Source organism: Leucopleurus acutus, assembly GCF_964270905.1.
Source record: "Leucopleurus acutus genome assembly, chromosome: 14".
Taxonomy (NCBI): domain Eukaryota; kingdom Metazoa; phylum Chordata; class Mammalia; order Artiodactyla; family Delphinidae; genus Leucopleurus; species Leucopleurus acutus.
The window spans coordinates 72,585,737-72,613,594 of record NC_139156.1 but is presented as its reverse complement, the minus strand read 5'-3'; the positions used below and the strand labels follow the sequence as shown (position 1 = coordinate 72,613,594).

The 27,858-nt window shown below is 44.3% G+C and overlaps 1 protein-coding gene across 1 annotated transcript in view; it reads right to left on the bottom strand.

Moving 5' to 3' along the window:
• Positions 1–971: 971 nt before the first annotated feature.
• The window catches only part of CCDC6 (coiled-coil domain containing 6), a 114,858-nt gene continuing 87,971 nt past the window's right edge, over positions 972–27,858 (bottom strand). The window contains exons 5-9 of the mRNA XM_082854589.1: positions 26,476–26,636; positions 21,469–21,625; positions 18,312–18,412; positions 8,421–8,545; positions 972–7,361 (exon numbers count right to left, since the gene is read on the bottom strand). Coding sequence (XP_082710715.1) covers positions 7,167–7,361; positions 8,421–8,545; positions 18,312–18,412; positions 21,469–21,625; positions 26,476–26,636 — 739 coding nt within the window. The 3' untranslated portion in view covers positions 972–7,166. The remainder of the gene's footprint in view (positions 7,362–8,420; positions 8,546–18,311; positions 18,413–21,468; positions 21,626–26,475; positions 26,637–27,858) is intronic.

Sequence of the window (27,858 nt, the reverse complement as noted above, 5' to 3'; positions counted from 1 at the left end):
TCTTCTAATGCCGTGGGTCCCACTGCGCTGCTGCCCCGCTCACAGCACCCACCACACTGGGAAACGCCAAAAGGGAAAGAAGTCGGTATTCATGTCCCCTCTCCCCCCGCCCCATCCCCCGAATTCCCAGCACCACACACGACGGCTGGCGTGAGCAGTATTTTTAAAACAGCTGTAGAGTGAATGAAATGATACTAGAAGCAGTTAAGAAGCGACACTATGAAGACTCTTAATGCTCCCATGTTTTAACAATGTTCACTGGATCCCAACCACCCCGTTTGTAACAGAGAAGAACAAACGTGACGGCATATTAGATCTATTCCTTTAGCTCTAACCCCTGTGCTCTGTGGCCTGTACTCAGTTGTGCTGGCTCTGCACCTCTGGAAAAGAATGCTGCCCACAGCCTGAAATACACAGGAGGACTCTCAAGGCTCTGACCTTCAGAGATGCAAAGTTGCAGAACAGAGAATAACATCTGTCTGGTTGGAGGTGCACAGGGAACACAGTGGCCAGATCTATGTGGACCGCTGTAAGAACAGAGCATCCCAGCGCCACAAAGCCTGCACCAACCGACCTCCATCCTGCCCCACCCCCCGTCCCTTTTTAGTATAAAAGAAGCCTGAATTCTATCCCTGGTAAGTGGTACTTTGGGACACTAGCCCACCATCTTCTCAGCTGGCTGGCTTTCCAAATAAAGTCGCTGTTCCGCGCTCCAACTCATCTCTCGACGTACCAGCCTGTCACCTGGTGAGCAGTACGAGCCTGGACTCGGTAACACATTCTCATTCTTATCTTGTAGGTGAGGAAACCAAAGCCCAGAAAACTGGACTTAGGCCAGACTTGAACCCACAGGACACTTTCTACCGTACCTGGGTACGTGCCCAACATTAAGGTAACAAATAGCAGGAGTCAGTCAGTTCCCCCGGTTAATGATTTCCCAATAGCATTTCACCAGGACCCAGACAAAGCTACCCCTGGGGAGATGCGGTGGGAGAAAAGTAGGTTAAGGGGGCTTAAGCTGAATTTCAGCAGTTGCCTTTCAAAGGAACATTTGAAGAACACAAATACGAATCCACAAAAGACTTTTTTGTTGCTTTACGTATTTCATATACTGTACTTTTTGTCTCTAGGAGTTCAACTGGAGGCTTTTTTACGTTTCATTTTCCTTATGCTCATGTATTCTTCTGCCTTCTAGAATGCACGAAGAATGTTTATAATGGCTGTTTTCACATCCTTGTCTACTAATCCTATCATCTTGTTTCACTTCTGAGTCTGGCTTTTCCTTTTCTTGATTTTTAAGATGAAAAATTTTCAGGTTAATTACTAAGCTCTCTTTTTGGGATAATTAGTAATCTTGAAAGTTGCACTCAATCATGAGTAGGGTATCAGAAAATACGATCTTTAGAAAAAGATCTAAATACATTCAGTTCAAAAGGATTCAATGTAATATGGAAATGGGGGTGATGTGAAAGATAGAAAAAGAAAACTTTAAAGGACAGAAATTCAATGTCTCATGTTGACAGAAACATTTGGCACAAACCATATTTACCACGCACTGGCGTCTTCCTGTTTCTAAAGAGAATGTTTAAAAGTTTGGGCCTGAATTAGACATTAGTGAATACAACTGAATTTCCCCAAGTATTTTTTAACTTCAATAGCCCATAGGTTAAAACAAGGACCCAGATTTACCTACAGAGTTTTACGTAAACACAAAAAAAGTTTCTAAACCCACCGTTTCAATCTTAGAAGCACCACGTGGACACGCAGCCTCTAAAAGGTGTTAAAAGAAAAAAAGTGTACATATAGCTTAAACTTTATAACTTACGTGTTGTTAAAGCACTTCGTTTTGAATCCCATTTTCTTCAAATTCTACATGAAATAAGAACGGCTATCTCCACTATACAGATTAGAAAACTGAAGCCGGCAGATGCAGCCGAGTCCTAAAGTCAGAGGTCCTGGGGAATTTCTTGGTCAACATTTTCGTCAAGTTACAACTAAAACCTTGCTGCCATGAGAACAGAGGCATTTTGAGATTTTGGTCAATTCACCAAATGACAAATCAAATTAAAAAACTCTTTTCATTAACTAATAGTTAATATGATATCTTGCTTAAGCCAGAGTGAGTCAAGACTAACTCAAGGTTTATTTAGCTCTTTAATATGGAAAAGGACCTAGATTTAAACAGCTCGCACTCCTAAGACGATATCACAACTGTGTTCTTGAAGGCCATGCTCCTAGGGCAGGATCCTAAGTCTGTTCTTTTCCTCTACAGAACGTGGACTAACTGCTAGGGGCTTCCTAAAATGCAAGGTGTATAAAACATCACCCCAAATATTCATTCTACCTTTCTACCTAAAGGAATGGACACGGAAAGGACTTGTGTCTTATTGTATATGTGAAGGCCTGTACTAGAGGGTTTCATCTTGCTTTTCTCATCTTAGCAAGGCATATAGTATTGTTATTTTACAGGTAAGAAACTTGAGTTCCAGGGAGGTTAAGTAACTGAGCCAGTGAAGGAACTGGTACTCAAACCTAGAACTCATTCTAAAGCCATGCTTCTTATACGTAGGAAGAGAAAACCATACAAACAGACTTAAAAATTTAAGAATAAGCTAATATACTGAGTGTAATTTCCAAAGCCTGACAATATATGTGCGTGTATATACCTATATCTAATTGTTTATACATAACATTTTGGGAATGAGTGTGCTTTTCCTTTCCTTTTCATAATCCCCTAGGTGTATGGTTTTCAAGTGAAATACAACACAGATATGGGACAGTGCACAGCCCGATGAATTTTCAAAAACTCAATACATCCAGGTAACCAGCATCCTGATTAAGAAACAGAGCAGTACCAATCCCTTTTGTGTCCTCATCTTAAGTTCACTTTCTAAGGCAGCCTTTAGTATTCAGAATCTAAGCTGGATATCTATCAGAAATCACAGGGAAACAAGGTTCATTTTCCGACTCAAAGACCAGAAAGAAAGAGATAGGGTATAAAGCTCAAGAGATTCATTTTAAAAAATTATCTTTATTTAGGTTTCTGATTCAGCACACGTATCAAAGACTAATCAACATAAAGAAGTAAATAAGACATTAATTGGAAGTCTTACATCTCTCTAAACTCTGACCAAGAATGTCAAGATTGCCACTATTACCAGAACTCCAACCTAGTCAAGTTGTAGACAAGCTATCATGAACGACGTACAGTGAGCACACATACACAGAGGCCAGAGACACGCTATAGCGCTTGGCTGTCCTCTCTTCCTTGTTGATGTCTTTCCATGGGACAGTCCACCTTTGCTGTCCATGCCTAGTTCCAAAGAAAGTCCAAAGAAGGCTCAGGGTCAACCTGATCCAACACTCTGCTGGAGGAATGCATTCTCAAACCGGTGTGCCTGCAACTTTGTTTTTGCCAGGATGAAGTTCAGATCGAGATGTACAGTACAATCTAGATGACGGTGCAGACTAAGTGAAGAACTAAAGTTGAGCGGTAACCCGAGTTAAGGCATGAATGCACACACATGTGCACACACACAGCACCCACGCTATCATGCACATAGGATTCCTCCTATTGCCTAGCGAGAGGCAACCGGGGCTCGACAGTTAACCACGACTGCTGAGCGTACTGAAGCATGCCCCCCATAATCTTATGCTAACAGCTGTGTGTGTATGTTTTATCACAAAAAAAAAAAAAAAGAGAAAAAGGAAAAAAGAAAACTAAAAAAACAAAAACAACAACAAGAAAAAAAAAACAAAACCCCAAACCTAAAAACCCCTTAATCTCTTACAATGGCTCTTGAGCATGGAACTCACGTAGCAGCGTCGATGGCTGGGTCTTTAGTAATTTGGAAATAAAAGGTTGTTTTACTATGTATTTCTTTGGTAGTCCTCACTACAAAGTTTTCAGTGTTGGTTACCTATAAGACAAGTACTAGATAGAAGATAGAGTTACGCAGAAATATTTCTTCTATACTGCTAAGATAAAAATAGTGAGCTCTCCAAGCACAAGTTACTATGCTTTTTCTTGCCTTATTGGGCTTCCTCTACAAGCAAGGCTTCGTGCAGGAAAAGTTCGTGTCTACCTAACAAAGGGCGATACATATTCTATCTTCCTACAATTGAACAGTTAACGAAAATTCACATTATCCGTTATTTCTGGTCAAATCAGTTAGAAGCCGATTACAAAGGGGCAGCAAGCACTTGGTGTCAAAGCCACATTCTGGTCACACATTCATTCCATGGTTGTGGTCAGTCTCTCAGGAGCTCAGAATTTAAAACTCCTTTCAATGAACAAAGGAGCAAGTGAAATCAAATCCGAAATACTTCCACCATCTGCCAAATCTCTAGAAGTCTGTCTAGAATGCCAGCATGCTGGATGAAAGAGAGCAGTTCAGAGCCCAGAGAGGCCTCAGGTGTTAGGGAAAGTAATTTGGTTTTGTATAAAAGGCATGGTCATCTGGCGAAGAGTACTTATCCTACTAGCAACACAGTGGTAGCCAAGGGTCTCTGTCAGCAAGACAGGAAAATGAAGCTACTGAACCTGCTGTGGCTCCCACCTGCCTTCCAAGGCCTCTGGGGCCTCTGGGAGTCAGTCCGGGGTTGCCCTGGGCGGGTGGGCAACAGGAATAGCAGGAACCAAGTTCAGCCCCCCCGAGAAGTGCCCCAGGTAAGTCAGCTTCTCGTGGCCTTGGGGTTGGAATCTTCGGGGTCCCTGGGGGCTAAACCATGGCCAAGGAGCTGCCCCAGCAGGTACTGCCCAAGTGTGACAGGCTCCACACGGGGTCATAAAACACTCGAACAGGACATGAAACAGCATCATTTCAAAAGAGTAGTGTTTGTTCTATCAATCCAGAATGTCCACCGGGAGAGGCAACTCGATTTATGGTGAGAAAGTGCTGTTTGAAGGAGCTGTGTTTTATTTTGCAGTGAAACAACTAGTCTAAGGAAACCGGCGCTACATTTCTGTAGAAGTCTGGATGTCAAGAACCTGTCTCCAAAAGGCATTTATCAGAACTGTCTGCTCACTCCGAGTGCTTTTTTCAGTCACCACAGGGCAATGTTTTGACTTCTGTGCTTTCAGGAGGTCACTAAATTGTTAGCAAGCGGAGGGAAGATGATTACATTTTGGACTTTCTTGTTTGAGTGCAAGACACTACTCAACAGCACTGAAATCTATAGTCTCATAGAAGATTCTTGTAAACATATACCATTTCTCCCATAAGAAAAACCGAGAACTGTACGATGCAGGCAATACTTGTTCGCCTGCTCTCAGAATTCCTCAAAGTGGCCAGGTGCCAGGGGGGACGGTGAGCCGTTGGTGAAATCCCCGGGTTGGACAGGACCGCATCTGACTGAATTAAAAACCTCAAGCCTCAATAATTAAATGCCGAACTTCTTCCCCATATTTGAAAACTGTACTATGATTATGTATATTACACATTATAAATAAAATTTATAGAGACCTACGATTTCTTTCAAATGACTGAGGAGTGACACTCTCAGTTTGGAGGTGGAAACTGAAAGAGTCAAAAAAAAAAATCCTATTGTTGCTTTTACTCTCAAGTTCTTAAGATGCTAGTCAAACACTACTAGCCAGTGAGACGAGACCTTTTCTCATTCTGTAACTTGTAAATATGCATTCAAAGGCAAAAATGGAGGTTTCTCTACTGTACAATATTAAATATCTACAATGTCATGGTTCCTTACGGGTAGGAGTGTGTTCAATAAAGAGCTAGCTATTAGAGATGGCGGTCACAAAACATGGACTCTTCAAAATTACGGATAAATTAATTTTCAGTTCTCTGATTATATCCAACAGATACACATTCTCATCATAAAATATACATTCTCTAGTAAGTTATTTTTGTCCACAGCATATATAAATATGCAAACACAGGTGGTAAAAATCACTTTACTACCAAAGTACAAAACAGTAACTGCCGAAAAGCCGAAATAAAGGTGTTGCAAGTGTTAAGAAAAGACTGACTCACGGCGTTCCACTTTAGAGTGAAACCAGACGATTTATTTGTGCTAAATGAATGGAAATGACGCATTCAGGATATACTTCTTTGTACACTGCGCTTGCTCTGACTGGGCGAACTAAGCAGTCCTCAATGCTAATGTGCTGCTTTCCTCTACGCCTCTTTCCTGCCAGCAATAAAGTATTTTGGCCATTGCGCCAAGATGTTCCTATAATGTTCATTTCACATAGTATTTTCTCATAGTACTCTGCACCTTTAAAATATCTGTTCGAACTCTATTTTAGGGGAACGCGAGTAAAGAATGTAAAGGGAAATGAGCTGTTTCTGTCACCATCACGTTGCCTTCTGCAGCAGAAATCACACAGCACATCCTAATCAGCCATCGCAACCACTGGCGGGTAGGACGACAGTTATCGACTCACGTGAGAGGGCCAGTTTGGGTAGGGTAACATCAAGGATGAAGAAAGACTCACACCCAGATATACGATAATTATCTATCCCGTGTATGTGGAAAAGGTACAGCCATGTGATCCAATACTTCAGGAGATCTGTTTTACAAGAGACATGGATGTTGAGATATACTGAAAAGAACCCATACAAAGGGTATCCGTAGAAAGCTCTATTAAACATTGTCTTGGGCACTGATGCATCCAACTTCCCATTCTATAGTGAGAGCTAGATTTTCAAAGGTCTGAATTGTAGTGCTGAATTACTGGTATGCTTGGTAAACACTATTCTAATGGGGGTGGGGGGAGAGGTGGGTAATAACAGCTCAGTAATTTCCTGCAAATTCATGGGAAAAAAAATATAAAAAAGATATCCCTTTTTATTTTACAAACCTAAAAGCCAGGAAAATGAAGCTCTGGGGCCAAGCAAAAAAATTGCACACCGCTGCTGAACTACCAAATAGTCGAATAGCCGACGTCCCAGCCAGGGAATGGACGCACATGAAGATTCAAGTAAAACACCGATGGAGAAAGTCGTCTGTTTAGTGTTGTAGACCCACAACACTGGCTGCGTTTCCGACACACATTTACAACACAATGAATAGTGAAGCCTAGATAACCTCAGTGCAAATAAGTCAGATCCGAATATGCCAGGGAAGGAAGCCTGTGGCGTCTTGAGTCGACGGCTCCACTGCACGAACGAGTCCCAACGTGAGGTTCGGACTGCGCACATGCATTAAGGCTGGGAGGAGGGGTGCGCCGAATGTTGCGAGGGGGCGGGCTGCAAGGTGGTTGCCGAGGGGACCGCGGGCTGCATGGGTGGCGGAGGTGGAGGTGGCGGAGGCTGGACGGGGGTCTGTGTGTTGGGAGACGGAGGCGGCGTGGGCCGTTTGAACTTGTCAGGGCTGTTGCTCCTCCGCGGTGAAGGCCTCTGTAGACAGGACAGGAACAGCAGGTCAGAGCAGGCACAGACGGCTCATCCCCAACCCAGCGTGACTCGGAGCCCAGGACGCCCCAAAGCGGACCCACAGAGACCAAACACCAGCGAGGTCCTTGTCCATCCTTACTGGCTTCTGAACCCGGCAGGAAAACTTCAACAAGGTAGAGTTTACACCGACATCTATGAAAAAGCTATGCAAAATCACTATGAAACGTGCATCGATCAAACGACTGGACTTCGATGAGACAGTCCTAAAATTGAAAAAACGGCTGTCACGTCCTCCCCTTAAATCTTTTCTGTTCGTTGTATGTCTCCAGCTCCTTCCATCCCTCAAACAAGTTGTCAATGTCATGAAAGCTACAGCTCGACCAAAAACGTTCCTGCTTTAATGTAAAGCTCATCAAACCAGCAAAACAGATTCAGAAATATCTTACATGCTTTTTTTAGAGAATGGGGTTCTTTTCAAGATTCCCTCATTGGGGATACCCTCAGTTCTACCCTGTTCTCAAACCCCTATTAGCGACATTTCTAACCGGTCTATTAGTCAACTAAATAACCAGCTCTAATGAAAACACTCCCCTGAGTAGAGTTTGAACCGGATACACTTAAGGTTCCTTCTAATTCCAGGAAAGAAAATTCTGGATGAAACTAGAAACAAGTCTAATTCCAGGAAGAATACTGAGGGTCAGTGAACTGTGAAGGTGCGGACAATACATATTTTAGACATTGTGGCAACCAACGATAATTCGCTATGGCAAGGAGCTGGCTAGAGTTCAAACGAGGCATAGGCCGGAGGTCAAATTACATTTCACAAAGGGCAATATTTCATAGAAAATGAAGGTGAAGTTTTGCCTCCCGGGAAGGATTTTAGTTTCAACACCAGAATGTAGCACCAAACTGTTGGGAGGTCTCTAGAAGTTTAAGGTGAACTGAAGGAAGGAAGGAAGAAGAAAGGTAAATGTCCGAGGACATCGATGTTGGCTCCCACGGAGGACCAGTCGCTACCACCACCAGGAGGAAAGCGCTGCTTCCTGCCCCATGGATACTTACTGTGATACCGTGGGAGGCTCCCATATGCTGCACATGAAGACCTGGGGAATTGTAGTAAGACATTCCGGCTCTAGTCAGTGAAGTCGGTGGCGTGAAACCAACTGTGTGACTCGCATATGAGAGACCTGAAATATAACAACAGCTTGTAAGTATTATTACAAACTCAACTCTCTGGTGTCTTTAAGCATCTAGGAGGCTTTAAAATGCAGAAGCTCTTAGTCACCCACAAAAATGCAAACAGATAAGAGGAGTGGTGGGCTCACCGAACGGCCTGCTGGATGGATAACAAGGGATATAAAAGTCAAGCCCTGGTACAGACTAAACAGCCCAGAAATAAGTGCACACATAAATGGTCAGATAATCTTCAGCGAACGTTCCAGGAATATGCAATGCGGAAAGGGTAGTCTCTTCGACAAACGGTGCTGGGAAAACTGGAGATTCATGGGCAAAAAGAATGAAAGTGGAGCCCTATCTTACACCATACACAAAAATCAACTCAAAAGGAATTAAAGACCTAAACGTAAGACCTGAAACCATAAAACTCCTAGAAGGAAACACAGGGGGAAAGCTTTATGACACTGGTCTCAGGAATGATTTCTTAGATAGGACACCAAAAGCACGGGCAGCGAAGCACACGTAGCCAAGTAGGACTACAGCATCCTAAGACGCTTCTGTTCAGCAAAGGAAATCATCAACAGAAAGGTCACCTATGGAAGGGGAGAAAATATTTACAAACCATAGATCAGATAAGGGATTAGTATCCAAAATAGATAAGGAACTCCTACAACTCAAAAGCAAACAAACAAATACCCTGATTTAAAAACGGGCAAATGACTTGAATAGACATTTTTCCAAAGACAACATACAAATGGCCAACAGGTACATGAAAAGATGCTCAGCTTCACTAATCATCAGGGAAAAGCAAATCAAAACCATAATAGGGTATCATGTTACACCTGTTGGGATGGCTATTATAAAAAATAAAAATAAAAAACATTTTTAAAGTGTTGGCAAGGATGTGGAGAAAAGGGAACTGCTAATGGGAATGTAAATTGGTAGAGCCACTGTGGAAAGCAGTATGAAGCTACCTCAAAAAATTAACAATAGAACTACCGTATGATCCAGCAATCCCACTGCTGGCTATTATCCAAAAGGACTGGAAACAGGATCTTGAAAAGAAATTTGCACTCATGTGTTCATTACAACACTATTCACAGTAGCCAAGACGTAGAAACAACCTAAAAGTTCATCAACAGATGTGTGGATAAAGAAAACATGGTATATACATACAATGGAATATTATTTAGCCCTTAAAAAGAAGAAAGTTCCTTTAAAAAAGAACATGGATGAACCTGCAGGACATTATGCTAATATAAGCTCGTAACAGAAGGACAGATACTGCATGATACCATATACACGAGGGATCTAGGTCACACTCACAGAAGCAGAGAGCACAACAGTGGTTGCCAGGGGCTGGGGGTAGAGGAAATGGGGGACTGTTGTTCAATGGGCACAAAGTTTCAATTTTATAAGAAGAATAAGTTCTAGAGATTACTGCACAACACTGTGGTTTGTTTGTTTTTTAATTTATTTTATTTTTGGTTGCGTTGGGCTTTTGGGCTTTTTCTAGTTGCAGCGAGCGGGCTCTTCGTTGTGGTGCGTGGCCTTCTCATTGCAGTGACTTCTCTTGTCGCTGAACACGGGCTTTAGGTGTGCGGGCTTCACTAGCTGTGGCATGTGGGCTCTAGAGCGCAGGCTCAGTAGTTGAGGTGCACAGGCTTAGCTGCTCCGCGGCATGCGGGATCTTCCCAGAACAGGGCTCGAACCCATGTCCCCTGCATTGGCAGGTGGATTCTTAACCACTGCGCCACCAGGGAAGCCCCATTGTGCTTTTTTAACAATACTGTACTGTACAGTTAATAATGTGTTAAGAGGGTAGATCTCATGTAAAGTGTTCTTATGACAACTAAAAAAAAACAAGTCCAGCCTTGACAGGAGTCCAACTGAGATGTACAGAAGCAGAAGACATGAGAAGAAACAAGAGTAAAGTGGAAAAAATAGAGCAAACGGGTAAAAGTCAGATGCAAGGAAAGGGTAAGTGTCAAAAGATATACCAATAATAACAAGACAAAACCAATGGGTGTGTATAGCAGCCACAAAGCAAACAAAAAATTCACCACTGAGAACTTGGCAACTTCAGGATATTCAATGAAGAAAACAAAAAGCCCTACATATGCCATTGTTCCCCCCAAAGAAACTGATATTTAAGGAAGAAACACCCCCAGCCCACTATAACCTTCTGCATAGTCTTCATCTAGGACCCCAGAATCAGCTCCAAAGTTTAATGCCCAGATCTTAGTTCCCTGACCAGGGATCGAACCCGTACCCCTGCAGTGCTCGAGCAGTCTTAACGACTGGACCACCAGGGAAGTCCTTAAAGACGCTCTTCTATAGTGTCTTTTGACTTCCACGGTTGAGACATGCAGCCACCACGCCTGTCTTTAGTTGTCCTGTCCCAGAATCTGTCTGTGCCCTCAACACCTATGGTTAGGACTTTATTTCTTGCTTTGACTATGAACTAGTGTGCTGCTTTCTATCTGACATATTTCCATTTCCAATTGTGGATTTGGTTCACATGTACAAAATGGAGGTCTGGGGTAAAGCACAAGTCTTTGGGAGCTCAGGGGTCATTTACTGTGACTTGTATTTGTATAGCAAGAACTTCGTTCAGCTTGGGGAGGGAAGAAGGGGTTTTCTTTAAACAACTTTGGGAAATACAACCCTAATTCCATTTCTTACGAAAGTGATGAAATTTAAGAGAAAAGCTTTGAAAGTAGGTCCTTATCCCCAGATAGAGAAGCTCAGGGGGTTCGATTCATAATACAAAATAAATGAATAAGATCAAGCCCATTGCCCAGTATGACAAGGTTAATAATGATGAGTATGTTAATCTGCTAATCACGAATCTTCAAAGACCGCCTACTGCCTGCTCAAATTAAAAAAAAAAAAAAGTAAGTCCCTTCTCTGGCTATTAAAAAGGCCTGCATTTGGCTCCAAACGATCTCCTGATGTTCTAGGTCAGTGGTTCTCAATACCGAGAATCAAAGCCCTCGTCCGACCCCAAATCAAGTGAATCCGAATCTATGGGGAGCAGGGCCCCAGGGCAGCCAGTGATAAGAACCACAGTGACCTGATCACTCTTGATTCTGACCTCCACGTCTCAGTTCCCACCATGGCCTTTGCCTGGGATGTCTTCTCTTTACTGCAGGACTTGGTTTCTCCTTCTCCCCTTGTCAATCAGGACCTCACTCAGCCTTTGGAGGGGCAAATAGCCCAGACTCCAGAGCCGACTGCCGTATTATCTCGGGCTCTAGTTCTGCCACTTGGTGCTGAGCGACACTGGACTTTAGATCCCTCAACTGTGAAATGAGATTATCACAGTGACTGCATAAGGTTGTTGTGAGGATGAAATGAGTGCCTGGCACAAAGGAAGGGCTCAGCATGTTTCAGCTCATTAACCTCTCCTTCAGGGCTCTTCTCAAAAGCTCTCTAAGCTGGTAGCTCTCTCTTCTTTGAAACTCTCTTTATTTAGTGCTTTTTTTTTTATTATACCTTTTAATTTTATCCTAACTTTTTATTTTGAAATAGGTTGTAATTCGTAAGAAGTTGCAAAAATACTACAGGGTCCCTGTCTACCCTTCACCCAGCTCCCCCCAGTGATATCTTACATAACCAGAGCACACTGTCGAAACCAGAAAATTGACACTGGTCCAATACAAGTGACTAAGGTACAGACTTTATTTGGATTTCATCAGTTTTTAATGCATTCTTCGTGTGTGTGTGGGTACAGGTGTAATTTTTATCACCTGTGTAGATCCAAGTAATTATCACCACAATCTGGTTACAGAACTGTTACAAAACCACAAACAAGCTTTCTTGTGTTGTCCCTTTATAGGGACATACAGTCACCCCTTCCCTCTAATCCTAACCCCTGGCAACGATGGATCTGTGCTCCACCACTGTAATTTTGTCACTCTGAGAATGTTATAGATATGAAATCATAGAGTATATAACCCTTTGAGATTAGTTTTTCATTCATCACAATGCCCCTGTGATCCATACAAGTTATCATGTGTATCAAGTTAATTCCTTTTTAGTTCTCGGTAGTATGTCATTGAGTGGGTGTACCACAACTTAACTTTTTAGAGGATATAAAATACATAAAATGCGGGCTTCCCTGGTGGCACAGTAGTTAAGAATTCGCCTGCCAACGCAGGGAACGTGGGTTCAAGCCCTGGTCCAGGAAGATCCCGCGTGCCACGGAGCAACTAAGCCCATGTGCCACAACTACCGAGCCTGCATTCTAGAACTCATGAGCCACAACTACTGAGCCCGTGTGCCACAACTACTGAGCCTGCGCTCTACAGCCCATGCTCCGCCAACAAGAGAAGCCACCGCAACGAGAAGCCTGCGCACCGCAACGAAGAGTAGCACCCACCTGCCGCAACTAGAGAAAGCCCACGTGCAGTAATGAAGACCCAACACAGCCAAAAATAAATCAATTAAATAAATTTTTAAAAAAACCTATAAAAAAGGCATTGCTTATTAAAAAACAAGCAAACAAAAAAAATATATATATATAACTTGTATTAAGATTATCTTATTTCTTGTGTTCTGCCCCCTACTTCCCTAGGCCCTATAAGCTTTTAGAGGCCAGAGACCATGTCTTACTAGTTTTTGTTTTCCCTTAATCATCATGCATCTGACCCTCTTGCCCAGGAATACAATAAACAATAAGAATCCCAAAAAACCTAGGTAGAAAATATCTCCTAAACAGAATACTGTGGCTTTATAAAGCTATTCCTGGAATAAATTGCTCTTGCTGTGCTATACAAATGCATTAACTAGAGTAAAAATTTTAAGATTTATTTCATTGTCCACAAGTTCAAGACAACAAATTTTAAAAATGACTCCTGAAAAGCAATTCATGACCAAAAACCACTGAGCAAAATGAATCAAGATACCAAAGTGTATAATCCATAGAAAACCAACTACTTAAAGGAAAACTACAAGAGGTCGGGGGGATAGGGAGAGGAGACACTTGAAAACACTAAAATATTAACACTGCCTTCGGATAAAAGGATTCTGGATGATTTTATTTCTGCTTCTTTATACCCTTCCGACTGCCCCCAAATTCCCTCTAATAAATCTTTGCTAAAGGAAGAAAAAAAAATAAGCATCGTCGAACCAAACTAAAGGCAGACACCTTCTGTTCCTTTGAAATTTATCTTAGTTCCACAAGTCAGACATGTCTCTGTTAACATTCATACGCTAGAGATACGACTTCCTCTTTAACGCTCTCTCATCTGGCTCTGTCCCCATCACTCCATCAAGGCTGCTCTCGCCAAGGCCAGCAGTGTTTCCGTGCTGCCAGGTGCACTGCTACTCTCCACCTTTCATTGCACTTGACCTTGGGGCAACAAAAGACAAAGCTGACCCCTCCCTTCCTGCTCAAATGCTTTATCTTAACCTCAGTGACATCGGCTACCAGTTTCCCTTCCCCTTCCCTGGCAGCAACTTCCCAATCTCCTTCACCAGGTTTCCTCCTGTACCTGACCTCTACATATTACATCCTTCAGGATCAGATGGGAGGGTTTTCCTCTTCTCCCTCCATCTTCCACGACTAGGTGATTTCATCTATGTTAGTAGCTTTCTTTAAAATAAATTTTTTTATTTTAGAATAGCTTTAGGTTTACAGAAAAGTGGCAAAAATAGTACAGAGAGTTCCTGCATCTCACACACTCAGATTCCCCGTTATTATTATTATTATTATTATTTTTTGGCCGTGCCCCGAGGCTTGTGGAATTTTAGTTCCCCAACCAGGATCGAACCCAGGCCCTCGGGAGTGAAAGTGCAGAGTCCTAACTGCCGGACCACTGGGGAATTCTGAAAGATGCCCTATTATTAACTTCTTAAGCCAGTGTGGTACCTTCATCACAACTAATAAACCAGTGTTGACACATTATTATTAACTCAGGTCCACACGTTATCTGGCTTTCCTGAGGTTTTGCCTACTGTCCTCTTCCTGTTTCAGGAACCCATTTAGGATACCACATGCTATTTAGTTTTCATGTCTCCTTAGGCACCTCTTGGCTGAGAGAGTTCCTCAAACTTCCTTGTTTTTGATGACCTTGTCCGTTTTAAGGTGTGTTGATCAGGTATTTTATAGACAGACTGCCCCTCTACTGTCTGATGTTTTCCACGTGGTTAGACTGGGGTGATTCGTTTTGAGGAGGAAGACTACAGAGGTAAAGGGCCCTTCTCATCACATCGTATCAAGGGTACATACTACTGACATGACTGACCACTGTCGATGCTGACCTTGATCTCCCAGATGAGGCAGTGCCTGTCAAGTTTTTCCTCCGTAAAGGTACTTTCTTTTTTTAAATAGCTAAGAAGTTTTTTTTTATTATTATTTATTTAGTTATTTTATTTATTTTTGGCTGTGTCGGGTCTTAGTTGCGGCACGCGAGATCTTCCTTGTGGTGCGCGGGCTTCTCTCTAGTTGTGGCACACAGGCCCCAGGGAGCCCGGGCTCTGTAGCTGTGGTGCACGGGTTCCAGAGGGCGTGGACTCTGCAGTTTGCAGCACGTGGGCTCTAGTTGAGGTGCGCGAGCTCAGTAGTTGTGGCGCACGGGTTCCAGAGGGCGTGGACTCTGCAGTTTGCAGCACGTGGGCTCTAGTTGAGGTGCGCGAGCTCAGTAGTTGTGGCGCGCAGGCTTGGCTGGCCCCCGGCGTGTGGGATCTTAGTTCCCTGACCAGGGATTGAACTCGCGTCCCCTTCATTGTAAGGTGGATTTTTTTTTACCACTGGACCACCACGGAAGTCCCAAGGTACTCTTTTTTTCCCCCTCCCCTTTACACTGTATTCTTTGCAAGGAAGTCCCTATCTTTAGCCCACATTTAAAGAGTAGGGAGCTATTTCCACTTCCGTGAAGATGGAGTCTCTACGTCAATTATTTGGAATTCTTCTGTATAGGTGATTTCTCTCTTCTCCCGCGTTTATTTACTCAGTCAGTCATTTGTTTATGTCAGTGTGAACCCATGCATATTTGTTTTATGTTTGGGTTATAACCTAATATTACATTATTTATTTCATTGCTCAAATTGTTCCAGTTTGGGCCTTTGGGAGCACTTTCAGTTTCCTCCTGCGTCTCTTGGACCTATCCTCCATCTTTCCGTTTTTTGACCTTCTCCTAACTTTCTGGCATTACCAGACTGTCCACGTTCATCTTGTATGTTCCCTGCCCAAGGCCCTAGAAACATCCATTTCTTCCAGGAGCCCTAGTTCTCTTCATTGGAGAATGGAATTAGAAACCAAGATCTGGGTGGTGGGTGTGCCTGTGGCTAGTGGGATGTAGATCCTTTTTAAAACTTCAGTTATTCCCCATGGCTGATGTAGGCATATGAAAATATGTTAACTGGGAATGTCTTTTTCTCAGGCTATATCAAATAGTGAACAACCTGAAAAAAATTGTTGAAAAAATAATCCTGTCCCTCTATATAATCCACATATAAGCAAGAAGAAGATTTTTCATAAGTACTGGGAAATGTACCTTTCAATCAAATTGTGAGGTCGCCCTCAAAGTATTCCAAGTCAGTGAAAATGCAAGACTGCCAATGCCAATGTTAACCAGAAATGGTAAGGGAAGAAGAAAAGCCAAAATGCTTCAAATGGAAATGAAAACTATACAAACAGCATAATTCCACTAGAGAAGTGATTAGATATTCTTAATACTGAGAAGCACAAATTCTTCCAATAAAAAATAAAGTGAAAAGAAAACTTGAAAATTCAGATTTTGCTAATGTATTATGTATCCAATGGACTAGATCAGAATAGGAGTAATTCTACAAATAGGAGATTATTATCTACTTTGATGATATTATAGAACTTAAAATATGATACAAATGTTCTCACTAAGGCTGGCTGAGAGAAAAAAAAAAATCTAGGTGTTACTTATTATGATGTCGTTTAAGGGAAAACCAACTAGCTTGTCTATACAAGCAAGCCCCACATTACAGGAACAGGGCCAGCGAAAGCCAAAATTCTGTGCATGGAATAAAATCTTCCTGCAGAGTATTTGTTACCATAGAAGTTAATATTCCCAACCAAGGCCTCACTTTTGTTTTTTTCTTTCTTCAATGACCACAACACTATATTTAATGAACTGGAAGTTCCACGCCTGTAGGTTTAAATAAATCAAAGAGAACATGAATTTATATTAGCATGAATCAGCATCACGATCAACTATAAAAGCCTCCCTCCTTCTTGCTTCTTCCTAACTCATGACTTCCTTTTACATCAATAAATCAGAAAGCAAAGACAACCTTTATCACGGTAACGAAATCCAAGTGCTATTTGGGGAAAACTGAGAGGCGGCTAGGGAGAGAAGCTTCTGGAGAGACCTCAAGGCCACTGCAGAGCAGGAGAAACAGATTCAGGAACATCCTCGGGACAAGAACAGCTGAGGGCTGTGTTGTGGATCCACAACACAAAGTCCTTTTGGTTCGCACACAGCCCCTCTTCCCCCCGTCACATGCCAGAGCGTGCCGGCCCCAAGCGGACAAAAGCTGCCACACTTCGTGTTGGACTTTTTAAAAATCACCCCTCTTACAAAAACAAAAAGTCACAGCAGCACAGTGCTTGGGCTGGATCCTAAACTCACAAACCCAAGCCCCTCCTGCCTGCCGCTACCCACGGCCACCCGCGAGGCTGCAGCATTTCCCCTCGGTCAACCTGAAGGGCGTCCCTGGTGTCTAATGATTACAAACAGACAAAATGAGATGTCACCCTAACCTGAAGCTGTTTTACTGTCCGAAGCCACAAAACCTTTATTGCTGCCACCCTTCTAAGCCGTCACCTCACTGTATTCTGTGCGAAAGTGCTCCGCCACCGCCCTTCCCCCCTCCCCACACACGTTTTTCCCCAACTCTGTTGAAAATCTGTTTACCAGCGCACACAAGAACGTCAGCCTGGACACTTCAGTCACAAGACACGATCCCTTGGCCGACTACCTTTGCTTTCCTCCCTCCACCCCACTTGCCCACACACACCCCCTCCGGCCCCCTGCTTCCTCTTTCTTCCCTGCTGGATCATTTACTTGCCCTCCTGGCCCGAAAGCCCCATGCTGTGCGGGTACCGAGCCAGAGACCCTGGGGAGAGAGTTTTTCAGGGTCAGATGAACACAAGCACGCCTTTGAGGGAAAGGCTTCTGAGGGGCAAAGCCAGAGGCAGAAGCGCAGCCAGTTCCTTCTTGCACGGCCTGCCTGCTAGGGCCGAGGCCCACTCACCCACCAGTGGAAATAGCAGGACGCAGCTCGTGCTCGAAAGAACACAGGCTTTGTGTGAAGCAAGACACGCCCTGCCTGGCCACGGCCACTTCCTGGCCACGTGACGAGTAGCTACAGACCCACCAAATGACTGCTTCCTCAATTTTAACACGACGCCTGCGTTAATTATTCTGAGGATAAAAAGGAGATGAGGTATGTAGACCATAATGAGAGAACCCATAAAAGATATGCTATGGTGCATCTCAGAAATCTGTCCAAGGTTTTTGTCAAACCACCGGCACTTAAAATCATAGTCAAAGATAGTCTTTTTAAATAGGTTTTTCAGAGTTAAGTTACTTTTTTGGTTCCAGAAAACCACCAGCTGACACTGTTTTAAAATTGCAAGCTAAGACTCAGTTGTGATAGCACTGATCACTTCTGGTGTTTTTGGGCAACACGTGACCACCCTCTGTTTACAAGCTTTTCAGATGCTAGAAGGGAATGTATTCAGGGATACGTTAAATACAGCAGAAACAGAGGTAGCTGAGAACATGTACTCACCAGGTGATATCGGCCGGCTAGAACTGGGAGAAGGTGTGTAAGGAATCGGGCTGGACACAGTGCGAGGTCTTAATCCTTGTGCAGACATCTCGTTAAAATACCTAAGAGGAGTGAAGGAGATGGTTAGAGCCGCCTGCGTTGCAGTAGTTCCTAAGAAAGCTCCTATGAGAAAATGTTTGGGGTTCACATCTTGAGGTCAAACTCCTGAATGTTTAGAAATCAATGCTGCAGTGAGGAGACACGTATAATATGGACCCCAGAGCCACGCTGTTCCACTGCTTGGCAAAGCTCTCTCCCCAGGGGCACAGGTGAGGGAATCCGGGGTGTTTTCGCTCAGGATGGAGGCCTGGTGACAGAGCTACGTCATGCAACAGAGAGGACCAGGCTTTTCTCCATCACATTATACCTATGTAGACATTCACCACCACTGTCCCAAGAATTAGACAAATCCACGTTCTAGTGGCTACCTGTAAACTGTTACTTGAAAGGCAAAACCAAACAAGCCCTCTGAGATGCATATCATCGAATTGGAGATAATGTGATCCCGTGAAATGGATGTCAATTGTCCACAAGGCAGGGCTTGCTTAACTAACAGTCACGTGTTCAAATGCAGAACGTGGAATATAATAAATGACACATGGGCTGAGCACCTCTGCAGGTCACGCCGTGCCGGGTCTGACTTATTACTGGATTCGGAAGTCGCATCAGGCCGCACTTCGTGAACAAGCACAGAGAGCTGAGGAGGAGGAATTTCTGCTTGAGAGACTCCCTAATAAGCGATCCTTCCCAGGCCTTCTGGCCAAAGGAAGGAACGGCCACATGTGCAGGCGTTTCTAGCCCAGGAAACATCTCAGCCCTGATATGCAACCAGTTCACGTGAGGAACTTTTAACACAGGTATTCCTATGCTAGTTTATTCAACTCGAAGAAAACCAGACTCCCAAGGTTTTTTTTTTTTTTTTCTTTGCTGTACGTGGGCCTCTCACTGTTGTGGCCTCTCCCGTTGCGGAGCACAGGCTCCGGACGCGCAGGCTCAGCGGCCACGGCTCACGGGCCCAGCTGCTCTGCGGCATGTGGGATCTTCCCGGACCGGGGCACGAACCCGTGTCCCCTGCATTGGCAGGCTGACTCTCAACCACTGCGCCACCAGGGAAGCCCTAGACTCCCAAGTTTGGCATGCACCTCTCAACGAGCTACCTACCAGCAATTCTTCCTACTCTTTAGCACGGTCCACCACAGTGCCACCAGGCTGGACCTCTTGCATTCTACAGCCAGGGGGGTGGCTAAGACCGCCTCTTGGTCTTTAAGGAATTAAACACACTTGTAGACGTCTCAAGTGTCTGACTATTTTCTTCCTCCCAGATCTGACATCATCATTCCCAGTTGAGAGAGCAGACGTCTTTATTCAACAGCGGTACTCTACCTGGGATAATCTGACCTAAAAAGGTAAGGCAAACCTTCTGGAGTGAATACCAATCCTGGAAAAAAAAAAAATTTATCTGGAAAGCCTGAAGTAGCTTCAGTGCTGTCACCACAGTCAGAGAAGCTGTCCCTCAGAGTATGTCGTAATCAAAATCAAGCACAGGGTACTGTGTGTGTTAATACATGCTCTGCTCCATGTCTTAAGGTAGTTAAAAAAGCAGTTAATAAGTTATCTACTATTGTAGCTTATGTTTTCAATGCAATGGTTTTCAGAGGATAAGAGTTTCAGAAAGAAGGAGACACTGTCAGAAGCAGATCAGTGAAATTCAGAGTTAAGGTTGATAGTTTTATGATAGAAACTTCTGAGAAAGAATCCTCTTTATTCTTTTCAAATGAGGAAGATTTGTTTTTAAAAAACAGATCTAAGTCTGCTTTTTATAAAGTTTTTTAAATTATAAAAGTAGATCGGGAATTCCCTGGTGGTCCAATGGTTAGGACTCTGTGCTCTCACTGCTGAGGGCCTGGGTTCCATCCCTGGTCGGGGAACTAAGACCTTGTAAGCTGTGCAGTGCAGCCCACAAAAAAGACTAGATCTTCATTATAGAAAAATTTACATTTTTCACGAACTATAATACCACAGCAAATACTGTCCACAGCAAATTAATCAAAAGCCCCTCCCTGGTGGCACGGTGGTTGAGAGTCCGCCTGCCGATGCAGGGGACACGGGTTCATGTCCTGGTCCGGGAAGATCCCACATGCCGCGGAGCGTCTGGACCTGTGAGCCATGGCTGCTGAGCCTGCGCGTCCGGAGACTGTGCTCTGCAACGGGAGAGGCCACAGCAGTGAGAGGCCCGCATACCGCAAAAAAAAAAAAAAGGCCTTGTTAGTTAGCCCTCTGGATCTATTCAATAAGAGAAACAGAGTGCTGATCTGCTAACACTGCCCACATGCGTTCAAACAACGTGCTCTGGCATCGACAGCCTGTACTAGTCCTCACAGCCGTTGGGACCCTGGTCTGAGGCACTGGCTGCCCAGCACAGGTGGATGTTGCTTATCTTAACGATCACCTCACTCCCAAGCACAGAGGAGGAGGGCAGGTGGGGAAGGAAAGGAAAATCTGGGAGAGCAAGGAGAACTGAGCCATGTCCTCTAGTTAACCAAAGGATGCCTCTCTTATGCCGGCCCATTTCCCAGAGGGCCAGTGAGGGGACTTGACATTGCGACCTGAGCAGATAAATGCACTGCGTGAGTTCTGTTTTTGAAAACCAGCTGCAAAAAGGTTGAAGTTACCAAATGTGGTGAACCAAAGCCTCTGGCTTTCAACAACTTCCACCCACCCCGCCGTGGACTCTTTCGCCCCCTGGATGTATTTGCTTCCTCAGGCTGTATCACGCACCGCCTGCTCACCTGTACCTAGGGATTAAGATATGCGCCCATGCTCCAGGATGGGACGATTCAACGACACCTGCAAACGCTGCCTCCCGACACAAAACCCGCCTCCATGTCTGTCCCACTGAGTAATTTGGGAAAGGCCATTTTTTGTGTGTCTTTTTGTGTTTAAGGAGGACGGTCAAACTTCTTCATTTATCCCATTCTCAGCATCCGCACTGAGGCCACAGTGTTCATCATCACAATAAATAAACGTCCCTGCCATCTGCTGCCTCATCTTACAGGAGGTGAAGAGGGGCTGGAGCCTGGGCTGCTGCTTTCCCGAGGCTCGTGAGACACGCACGCACCTTTCGTCATCCATCTCTAAGCTGGACTCGCTCTCGGAGAGCTGCCGACACAGGGCCTCTCTTCTCTCCATCTCCCTCTGCAGCTTCCTCTGCAGCCTCAGGTTCTCCTCCCTCATGTGCCGTTCCTCCTCCAGATACTGCGCCATCTTCTCGGAATCTGAAAGGCCAGAGTTCTCAGTTAAACCACGGTCCGTGCAGTCACAGTACACGCTTCAAAAAGACGGTGGTCCAGCTCCTGTGCCACAGACCGAGAAGTGCTGAAAGACAGCCATTCTCACTCTCCCACACACAGATGAGATCTGGATTTCCAGTTTATCCCAGGTACCAAGGTTGACCCACGATGTGCATTTAGAAAAACATACGAAAAGCAGTGCTGTCAGGTTAGGCATCTTCCATCCTGCTTCCCTGCCTTCTAAAGGGCTTTATGTAGAGGAAGGAATGCTGGAGCTACGTGTGGCCCGAGCAGCTCCCAGAGCTCCCTCTATACTGCTGGAGCAGAGAGGGAACGGGGTCCAGCTGGGGAAACAGACTCAGCCCACGGGGCTCCCCTCCAGGCACCAGTTCTGCTGCCTGTCAACTCCAGACACAGCGGGGGTAGGTCACCTATGGGAGCACACCCACGGGTCACACTTGTTAGCACACCCCCCAGCGCACTGGGAGGTGCGGGGGGGTGGGTTAGCGGTTTGCACACGGAGAACCAGTGTACTCAGCGTGCTAGGTAACAGTTATACATCTTTTCATAAAACTAGAAACTGACATAACAAGCAACTTGAAATCAATATTTCAAATCAGTCTAGTTTTTGGTGTTTGTGTTACTGCTTCCTGACTTACGCACAGTCTTTCGGAGTCAGACAGCAGGTAAAGACATACATGCAGCCAGGAGCTCGGCATGGCACCGTGCTTATGACAAATACCTCTTCCTTGGGAGCTGCCCCGTATGCAGAGAGGTCTCTGCTACAGCGCCGGCCAGTGCTAACCAGCTCCATGGCGAGACACTGGACCCAGGCTAAGCCGGCCAGATCATCCTTCCTGCGAATCTGAAATGTGGAACTGATACCTTCCTGGGGCTCTGGAATCTCGTTCTGCTGAGTTGCCTGGACCCACTGTAACCCCTGCCCTTCTGAGTGACCCTGTGCAGGACTCTGTGGCGCCCTCTAGCGTCCTTCCAGGCAATGGGAAAACATGACCCTCCCCGCTGTCCTGTGTTGTCACTAAGTATCTTGAATACTTATCTTGGTATCTTGAATATCCTTATTTCAGAAATTCAAATGGAAATACCAACATTATTAAACACTATATTCCTGGGCCGTTTTCAATCTAACCAGAAACCCTGCTGTCTAATCCAGATGCAAAAATCACTTTAATGGAAGGCATGCTGGGAAAATATTTACAAAGTACACTTTTAATATAAATGATTTAAGTTATTTCATCCCAAATATGTCAGCAGACGGAATTTTTCACTTGCTCTACAGGCATCGCTACATTGACCTCTTGGAGTATCTACTGTTTCTAGACGAGAGGGACAGTTGTCGGAGGAGGTTGCCTTTCTTTTCCATAAATAGGAAAGCTTCGCAGAACTGAGGATTCATGAGGCTTTGAGAATAATTACTTAAGAGGAAACACTGTCTTTCAAAGAAAATGGCAATCCTCTAGCATCTGGGGAAACCAGCAGGGGGATCCTTCAACAATAAGCTACCGACAACAACATCAGTCACCAGGGGTGATGGCTGAAAAGACCTCCTGGCAGTCTGGCAATTAACCCAGAAGCTGCAGGCACGGAGAAGGCGCCAGGCCCACAGCCTCTGGGAGTGAGAGACCCAGGCACACATGGCTGACGCCGTGGCACTCCTTGGGTGCCCTCTGCTGGCTACCGCACACCTGACTTCAAAGGACCATAGATTTACTCTCAGGAGTCTTCCTCTTTCTCCCACAAAGAGCTCCCTAGGGCTCAGGGTCCTGAGGTTATGTTGCCCCCATCTTCAGCCATCTCACAGCAGTTAGTCAAAGACAGTGTCAGCTGAGGGTGACTTACGGACAGTCTCCCAAGAGACGAGTCCTACCTGATCCCAAGGTGGCCTGTACCTTTTAAATTCCCTTTCAGGTTTATGGCTAGAAAATACTAGCCGTATTGGATGGGGTGCCCAGACCCCATCCAAACCACTTAAATCAGAATCCCCGAGGATGAAGCCTCTCCACTGGTCTACCAAAAACTCCCCAGGGGGCTCTAATGTCAGTTGAGAGCTACTGGGAGAGCGGTTCAAGTTCAGACACAGCTGGACTTGGGGGAGAGGGACCAAGTGCCCCAGGAGCTTTCAAAGTGGACAAGGTTATCCAACCTAAGGAGGCAGAGGCAGGTGGATGAGGAAAGCCATTAACTCATACTCTACACCCAACCCAAAGCTACTGTGTGCAGCTAAGTGCCACGGCCTTCCCTGTCCTCACAGAATCCAAACAGCACTTTGCAGAAGCCTCTGCTGACATCCGCAGTCTCTCCAGAGACCAAACAGTACAGTAGGAAGGAAGTAGAGGAAGTAAGATATTCTTCCCAAATTTCTTCTAAAAATGTTGTCTGGGGAACAACAAGGCAAGTCTATACAAGAAAGAAAAATATAAACTGACAGCAGTGGAAAGAGTTCAGAAAGGGGCTCACAAGACCTGTGTCTGTCCAACACAGCAAAAACTCAAAAAATATCCTAACCTAAAGCAACTAATATTTGAGAACTCCTTGATTTGTTTTCACGGAATACACATCCATTATGGTTCTCAAGCCAGGGTACATATCAGAATCATCTCTATTTTAAAAATACAGAGGACCAGGCTCCACCCCTAGAGTAAAAGCCCAGAACCCTGGATGGTGTTAGACAGGACAGTGGACTCCCCAAGATGTCTGCATCCTAATCCCTGGAGCCCGTGTCCAGGTTGCCTTCCATGGCAAAAGAGACTTGCAGGTGTGATTAAATTAAGGACCTTGAGATGGGAACTCATCCTGGATTATCTGTCTGGGCCCGAGGCAATCAAGAGTCCTTACACAGGGAAGGCAGGAGGGTCAGAGGGAAAAGATGTGACAAGAAGCAGAGGTGGGAGTGGTACCATGCAAAGGAGTCATGAGCCAGAGAATGCAGAAGCTGGAACGAGCAAGGACACGGATTCTCCCTTAGAGCCTTTTACAAGGAACCAGCCCTGCTGACACCTTGATTTGAGCCCAGTGAGACCCATTTTGAACCCAGGCCTCCAAAAAACATGATATCATAAATTTGTGTTGTTTGAAATCACTAAGTTTGTGCTCATCTGTTAACAGCGGCAGCAGGAAACTGACCACACTGTACTTCTTAAAGGCTCCCAGGAGAACCTTGATGCACCCATCCCAGAGGCACTACTGCACTAGAACTTGAAATCAGCTTCGGAGAAGAAAACATAAAGATAAGAAGCGCTGAAATTTTAAATGCACATTTCATCTGACTCAGCAAATCCACGCCGTGGAATTTACCCTGAAGGTGTTCGTGCACAGGTATCAAACGTTTGTACAGAGATGTTCGCTATGGTTGTAGCATCACCACCCAAAGGGGTCTGTTGGTAATGGATGAGTTAAATAAGTTACAGTGTATCCATACACTCAAATACTACAGAGCCTTTAACGGGGAGTGGACTCCCCTGGCGGTCCAGTGGTTAAGACTCCGTGCTTCCAAAGCACAGGGCGTGGGTTCAATTTCTGGTCGGGGAACTAGGATCCCACATGCCACACGGTGTGGCCAAAAGATTCAAAAAAAAAGGGGCAGGGGGAGTAAGGCAGCTCTGTATATATTGGCAGGGAAAAAACTGTAAGACATAGTGAGTGAAAAGAAAAATGCAAAAGGGTATGTTCATTGTGCTACTATTTGTATAAAAGAAATCTATACAGGGCTTCCCTGGTGGCGCAGTGGTTGAGAGTCCGCCTGCCGATGCAGGGGACGCGAGTTTGTGCCCTGGTCCTGGAAGATCCCACGTGCCGCGGAGCAACTGGGCCCGTGAGCCACGGCCGCTGAGCCTGCGCTCCACAACGGGAGAGGCCACAAGAGTGAGAGGCCCGCGTACCGCAAAAAAAAAAAAAAAAAAAGAAGAAGTCTATACACACACACACACACACACACCCCTGAAAAATATATTAAAAATGTGTTAATTGTGAGAACTGGGCGGCTGGGGATCAGGGGTGAAAGGGAGACTTATTTTTCCCCTGCATACCTTTCACTGTATTATCTATTCAAATAAGTTGAACGGCCTAAAAACCAAAACAGAAGAAACCCAAGTGAATGCAGAGTGACGTAATCAAGTGTCCAGAAATTAGTTCCTTTGATTTCCAAAAATAAAAAGGAGAAATTTCAAAAGCATTTATTCCTCAACCACCATGAACAATCGTTAGCTGAGGCCAAATTTCGGTAGTAAAGAAGATAAACACTGTTTTCTGCCTAATGCCCCCAAAGTACACTGAGGTCTCCTGCACTGTTTCTGTTAGCACCATCCGAGGGGTGAACACCAGGGAGAAGGTTAGAAATAGTAACACTGATATAAAATAGATAACTAATGGGGACCTACTGTATAGCACAGGGACCTCTACTCAATATTATGTAACGACCTTATACAGGAAAAGAATCCAAAAAAAAAGAGTGGATATATGTGTATGAATAACTGATTCGCTTTGCTGTACCACAGAAACTAACACAACACTGTAAATCAACTATACTCCAATAAAAATTTATTTAAAAAAAAAAAGAAAGAAATAGTACCTCTAATTCTGGACCATCCTGAAATTATGTGATTTTCTAGAAGTATTCTAAACTATTTGCCCTGCCCTACTGTAATTTTTTTTTAAATAATCTATTCCAGGATGACAGATATATAAATATGTACTAGCAATGAAACACAATATGAATTTGATTTATACAAATTCAATAGTAAATATAGGTAAAACTCTATACTTGGTAAGTGGATTAATTCTGTGGACAGACGACCAGTGACACCAAGGCTACGTACGCTGTAACTGGGCAGCTCTCAGTTGCTTCTTCAGCCTCTCCACTTCATTCTTTAAAAACCTGATGTGTCGCATCATGTTTTCTGGAGAGTCGATCTCCATGGAGATGTCTCTAGGCGATGGGGGAGCGGACACCGGCTGGTCTAATTTCTCCTGCAGGATTCTTCATTGAAAAGAAAATTCCAACAATGAAAAACAGTTTGCCTTTAAAACACAAAACGTTGATTTGATGCTCACCATCGTCTATTTAAGAAATACATGAATAAGTTCTCAGCAATCAGAAAAATAAATAAAGACAAAAACAACAAATTCTAGCCGGGAGGTTCATTAACAGCATGCCCATGTTAATCGCCAAAACTCAATGAATTGTTTGACTCCTGTGCCCATTTTCCATCAACTTCTGGTTGCCCCTACCTGACAGTCGAGTCAGAGGGCAGAGCTGAAGGAGCCACCTTCCTTTTTCTCCTTTCAAACGGCCACTGGTAATTAAGCCTTACTGGAAAAAACGTCTGTAACACTGGCTTCTGATTATCATGCCGGAATACACTGGGCAATCAGAATGATCCGCTGACTAAATGATCCACAGGCTTGGGTTGCAGGGAACGGCCACACTGGAGGAATTTCCTCTCAAGGCTTTCAGTTGAAACTTACAGACTATGACTCTCCTTGGAGAGTGACATCATGTAAAGAGACTGACTTCTCAACTGCCCTCCTGAAAAACCAATCCTGAAGGTATGGCAAACTGGACTGAAGGCCCTTTGCTTCAGGCCACAGCAAAGGTAAAAAGAGTTAAAAAAAACAAAAACAAAATGTACTGGGTTAATAACTGGTGGTTGCCACCTTCTCTACCAATTATCATTATTTTGAAGCACATAAAACATGAATATTCTACAAAGTGACAATTTCATACTGTTCGATGCAATAATTTGGTACTTATATATATAAAACCTCCCACTGCTTTTTAAAAAGGAAGACAGACTGGCAACAGACCTCTCTGCCCCTTTTTATAAGCTGCTGGGAAGTTTCTGGTTTAGTTTGGTTTTCACCTTTTTACCTTTGAGTTTACCCAAGTGCAAACTGTGAACTACCTTCAGGCCTTGTTGAGAAACCTAGTAGGTTAAATATTGTAATGGTCCCCCCCTCTATTATATGAAATCATTTTTCAAGCTTCAATTTATTAGCACTACTGTAATAAGGCAAAACACAGCTGATTCAACTACTGCTTGCATAATTCCGTATAGATAGACCTCAGATTGTCAGTTTTCTTAAGCCTGTGGTATGGCTCTATGTTGCAAATCTTGAGATGAACTCAATTTACGGATGTTTATCCAAACCAAGTACTTATGGCAAATGTCTCTGGCTAGCAAACAGAAGATCGTGGTGAA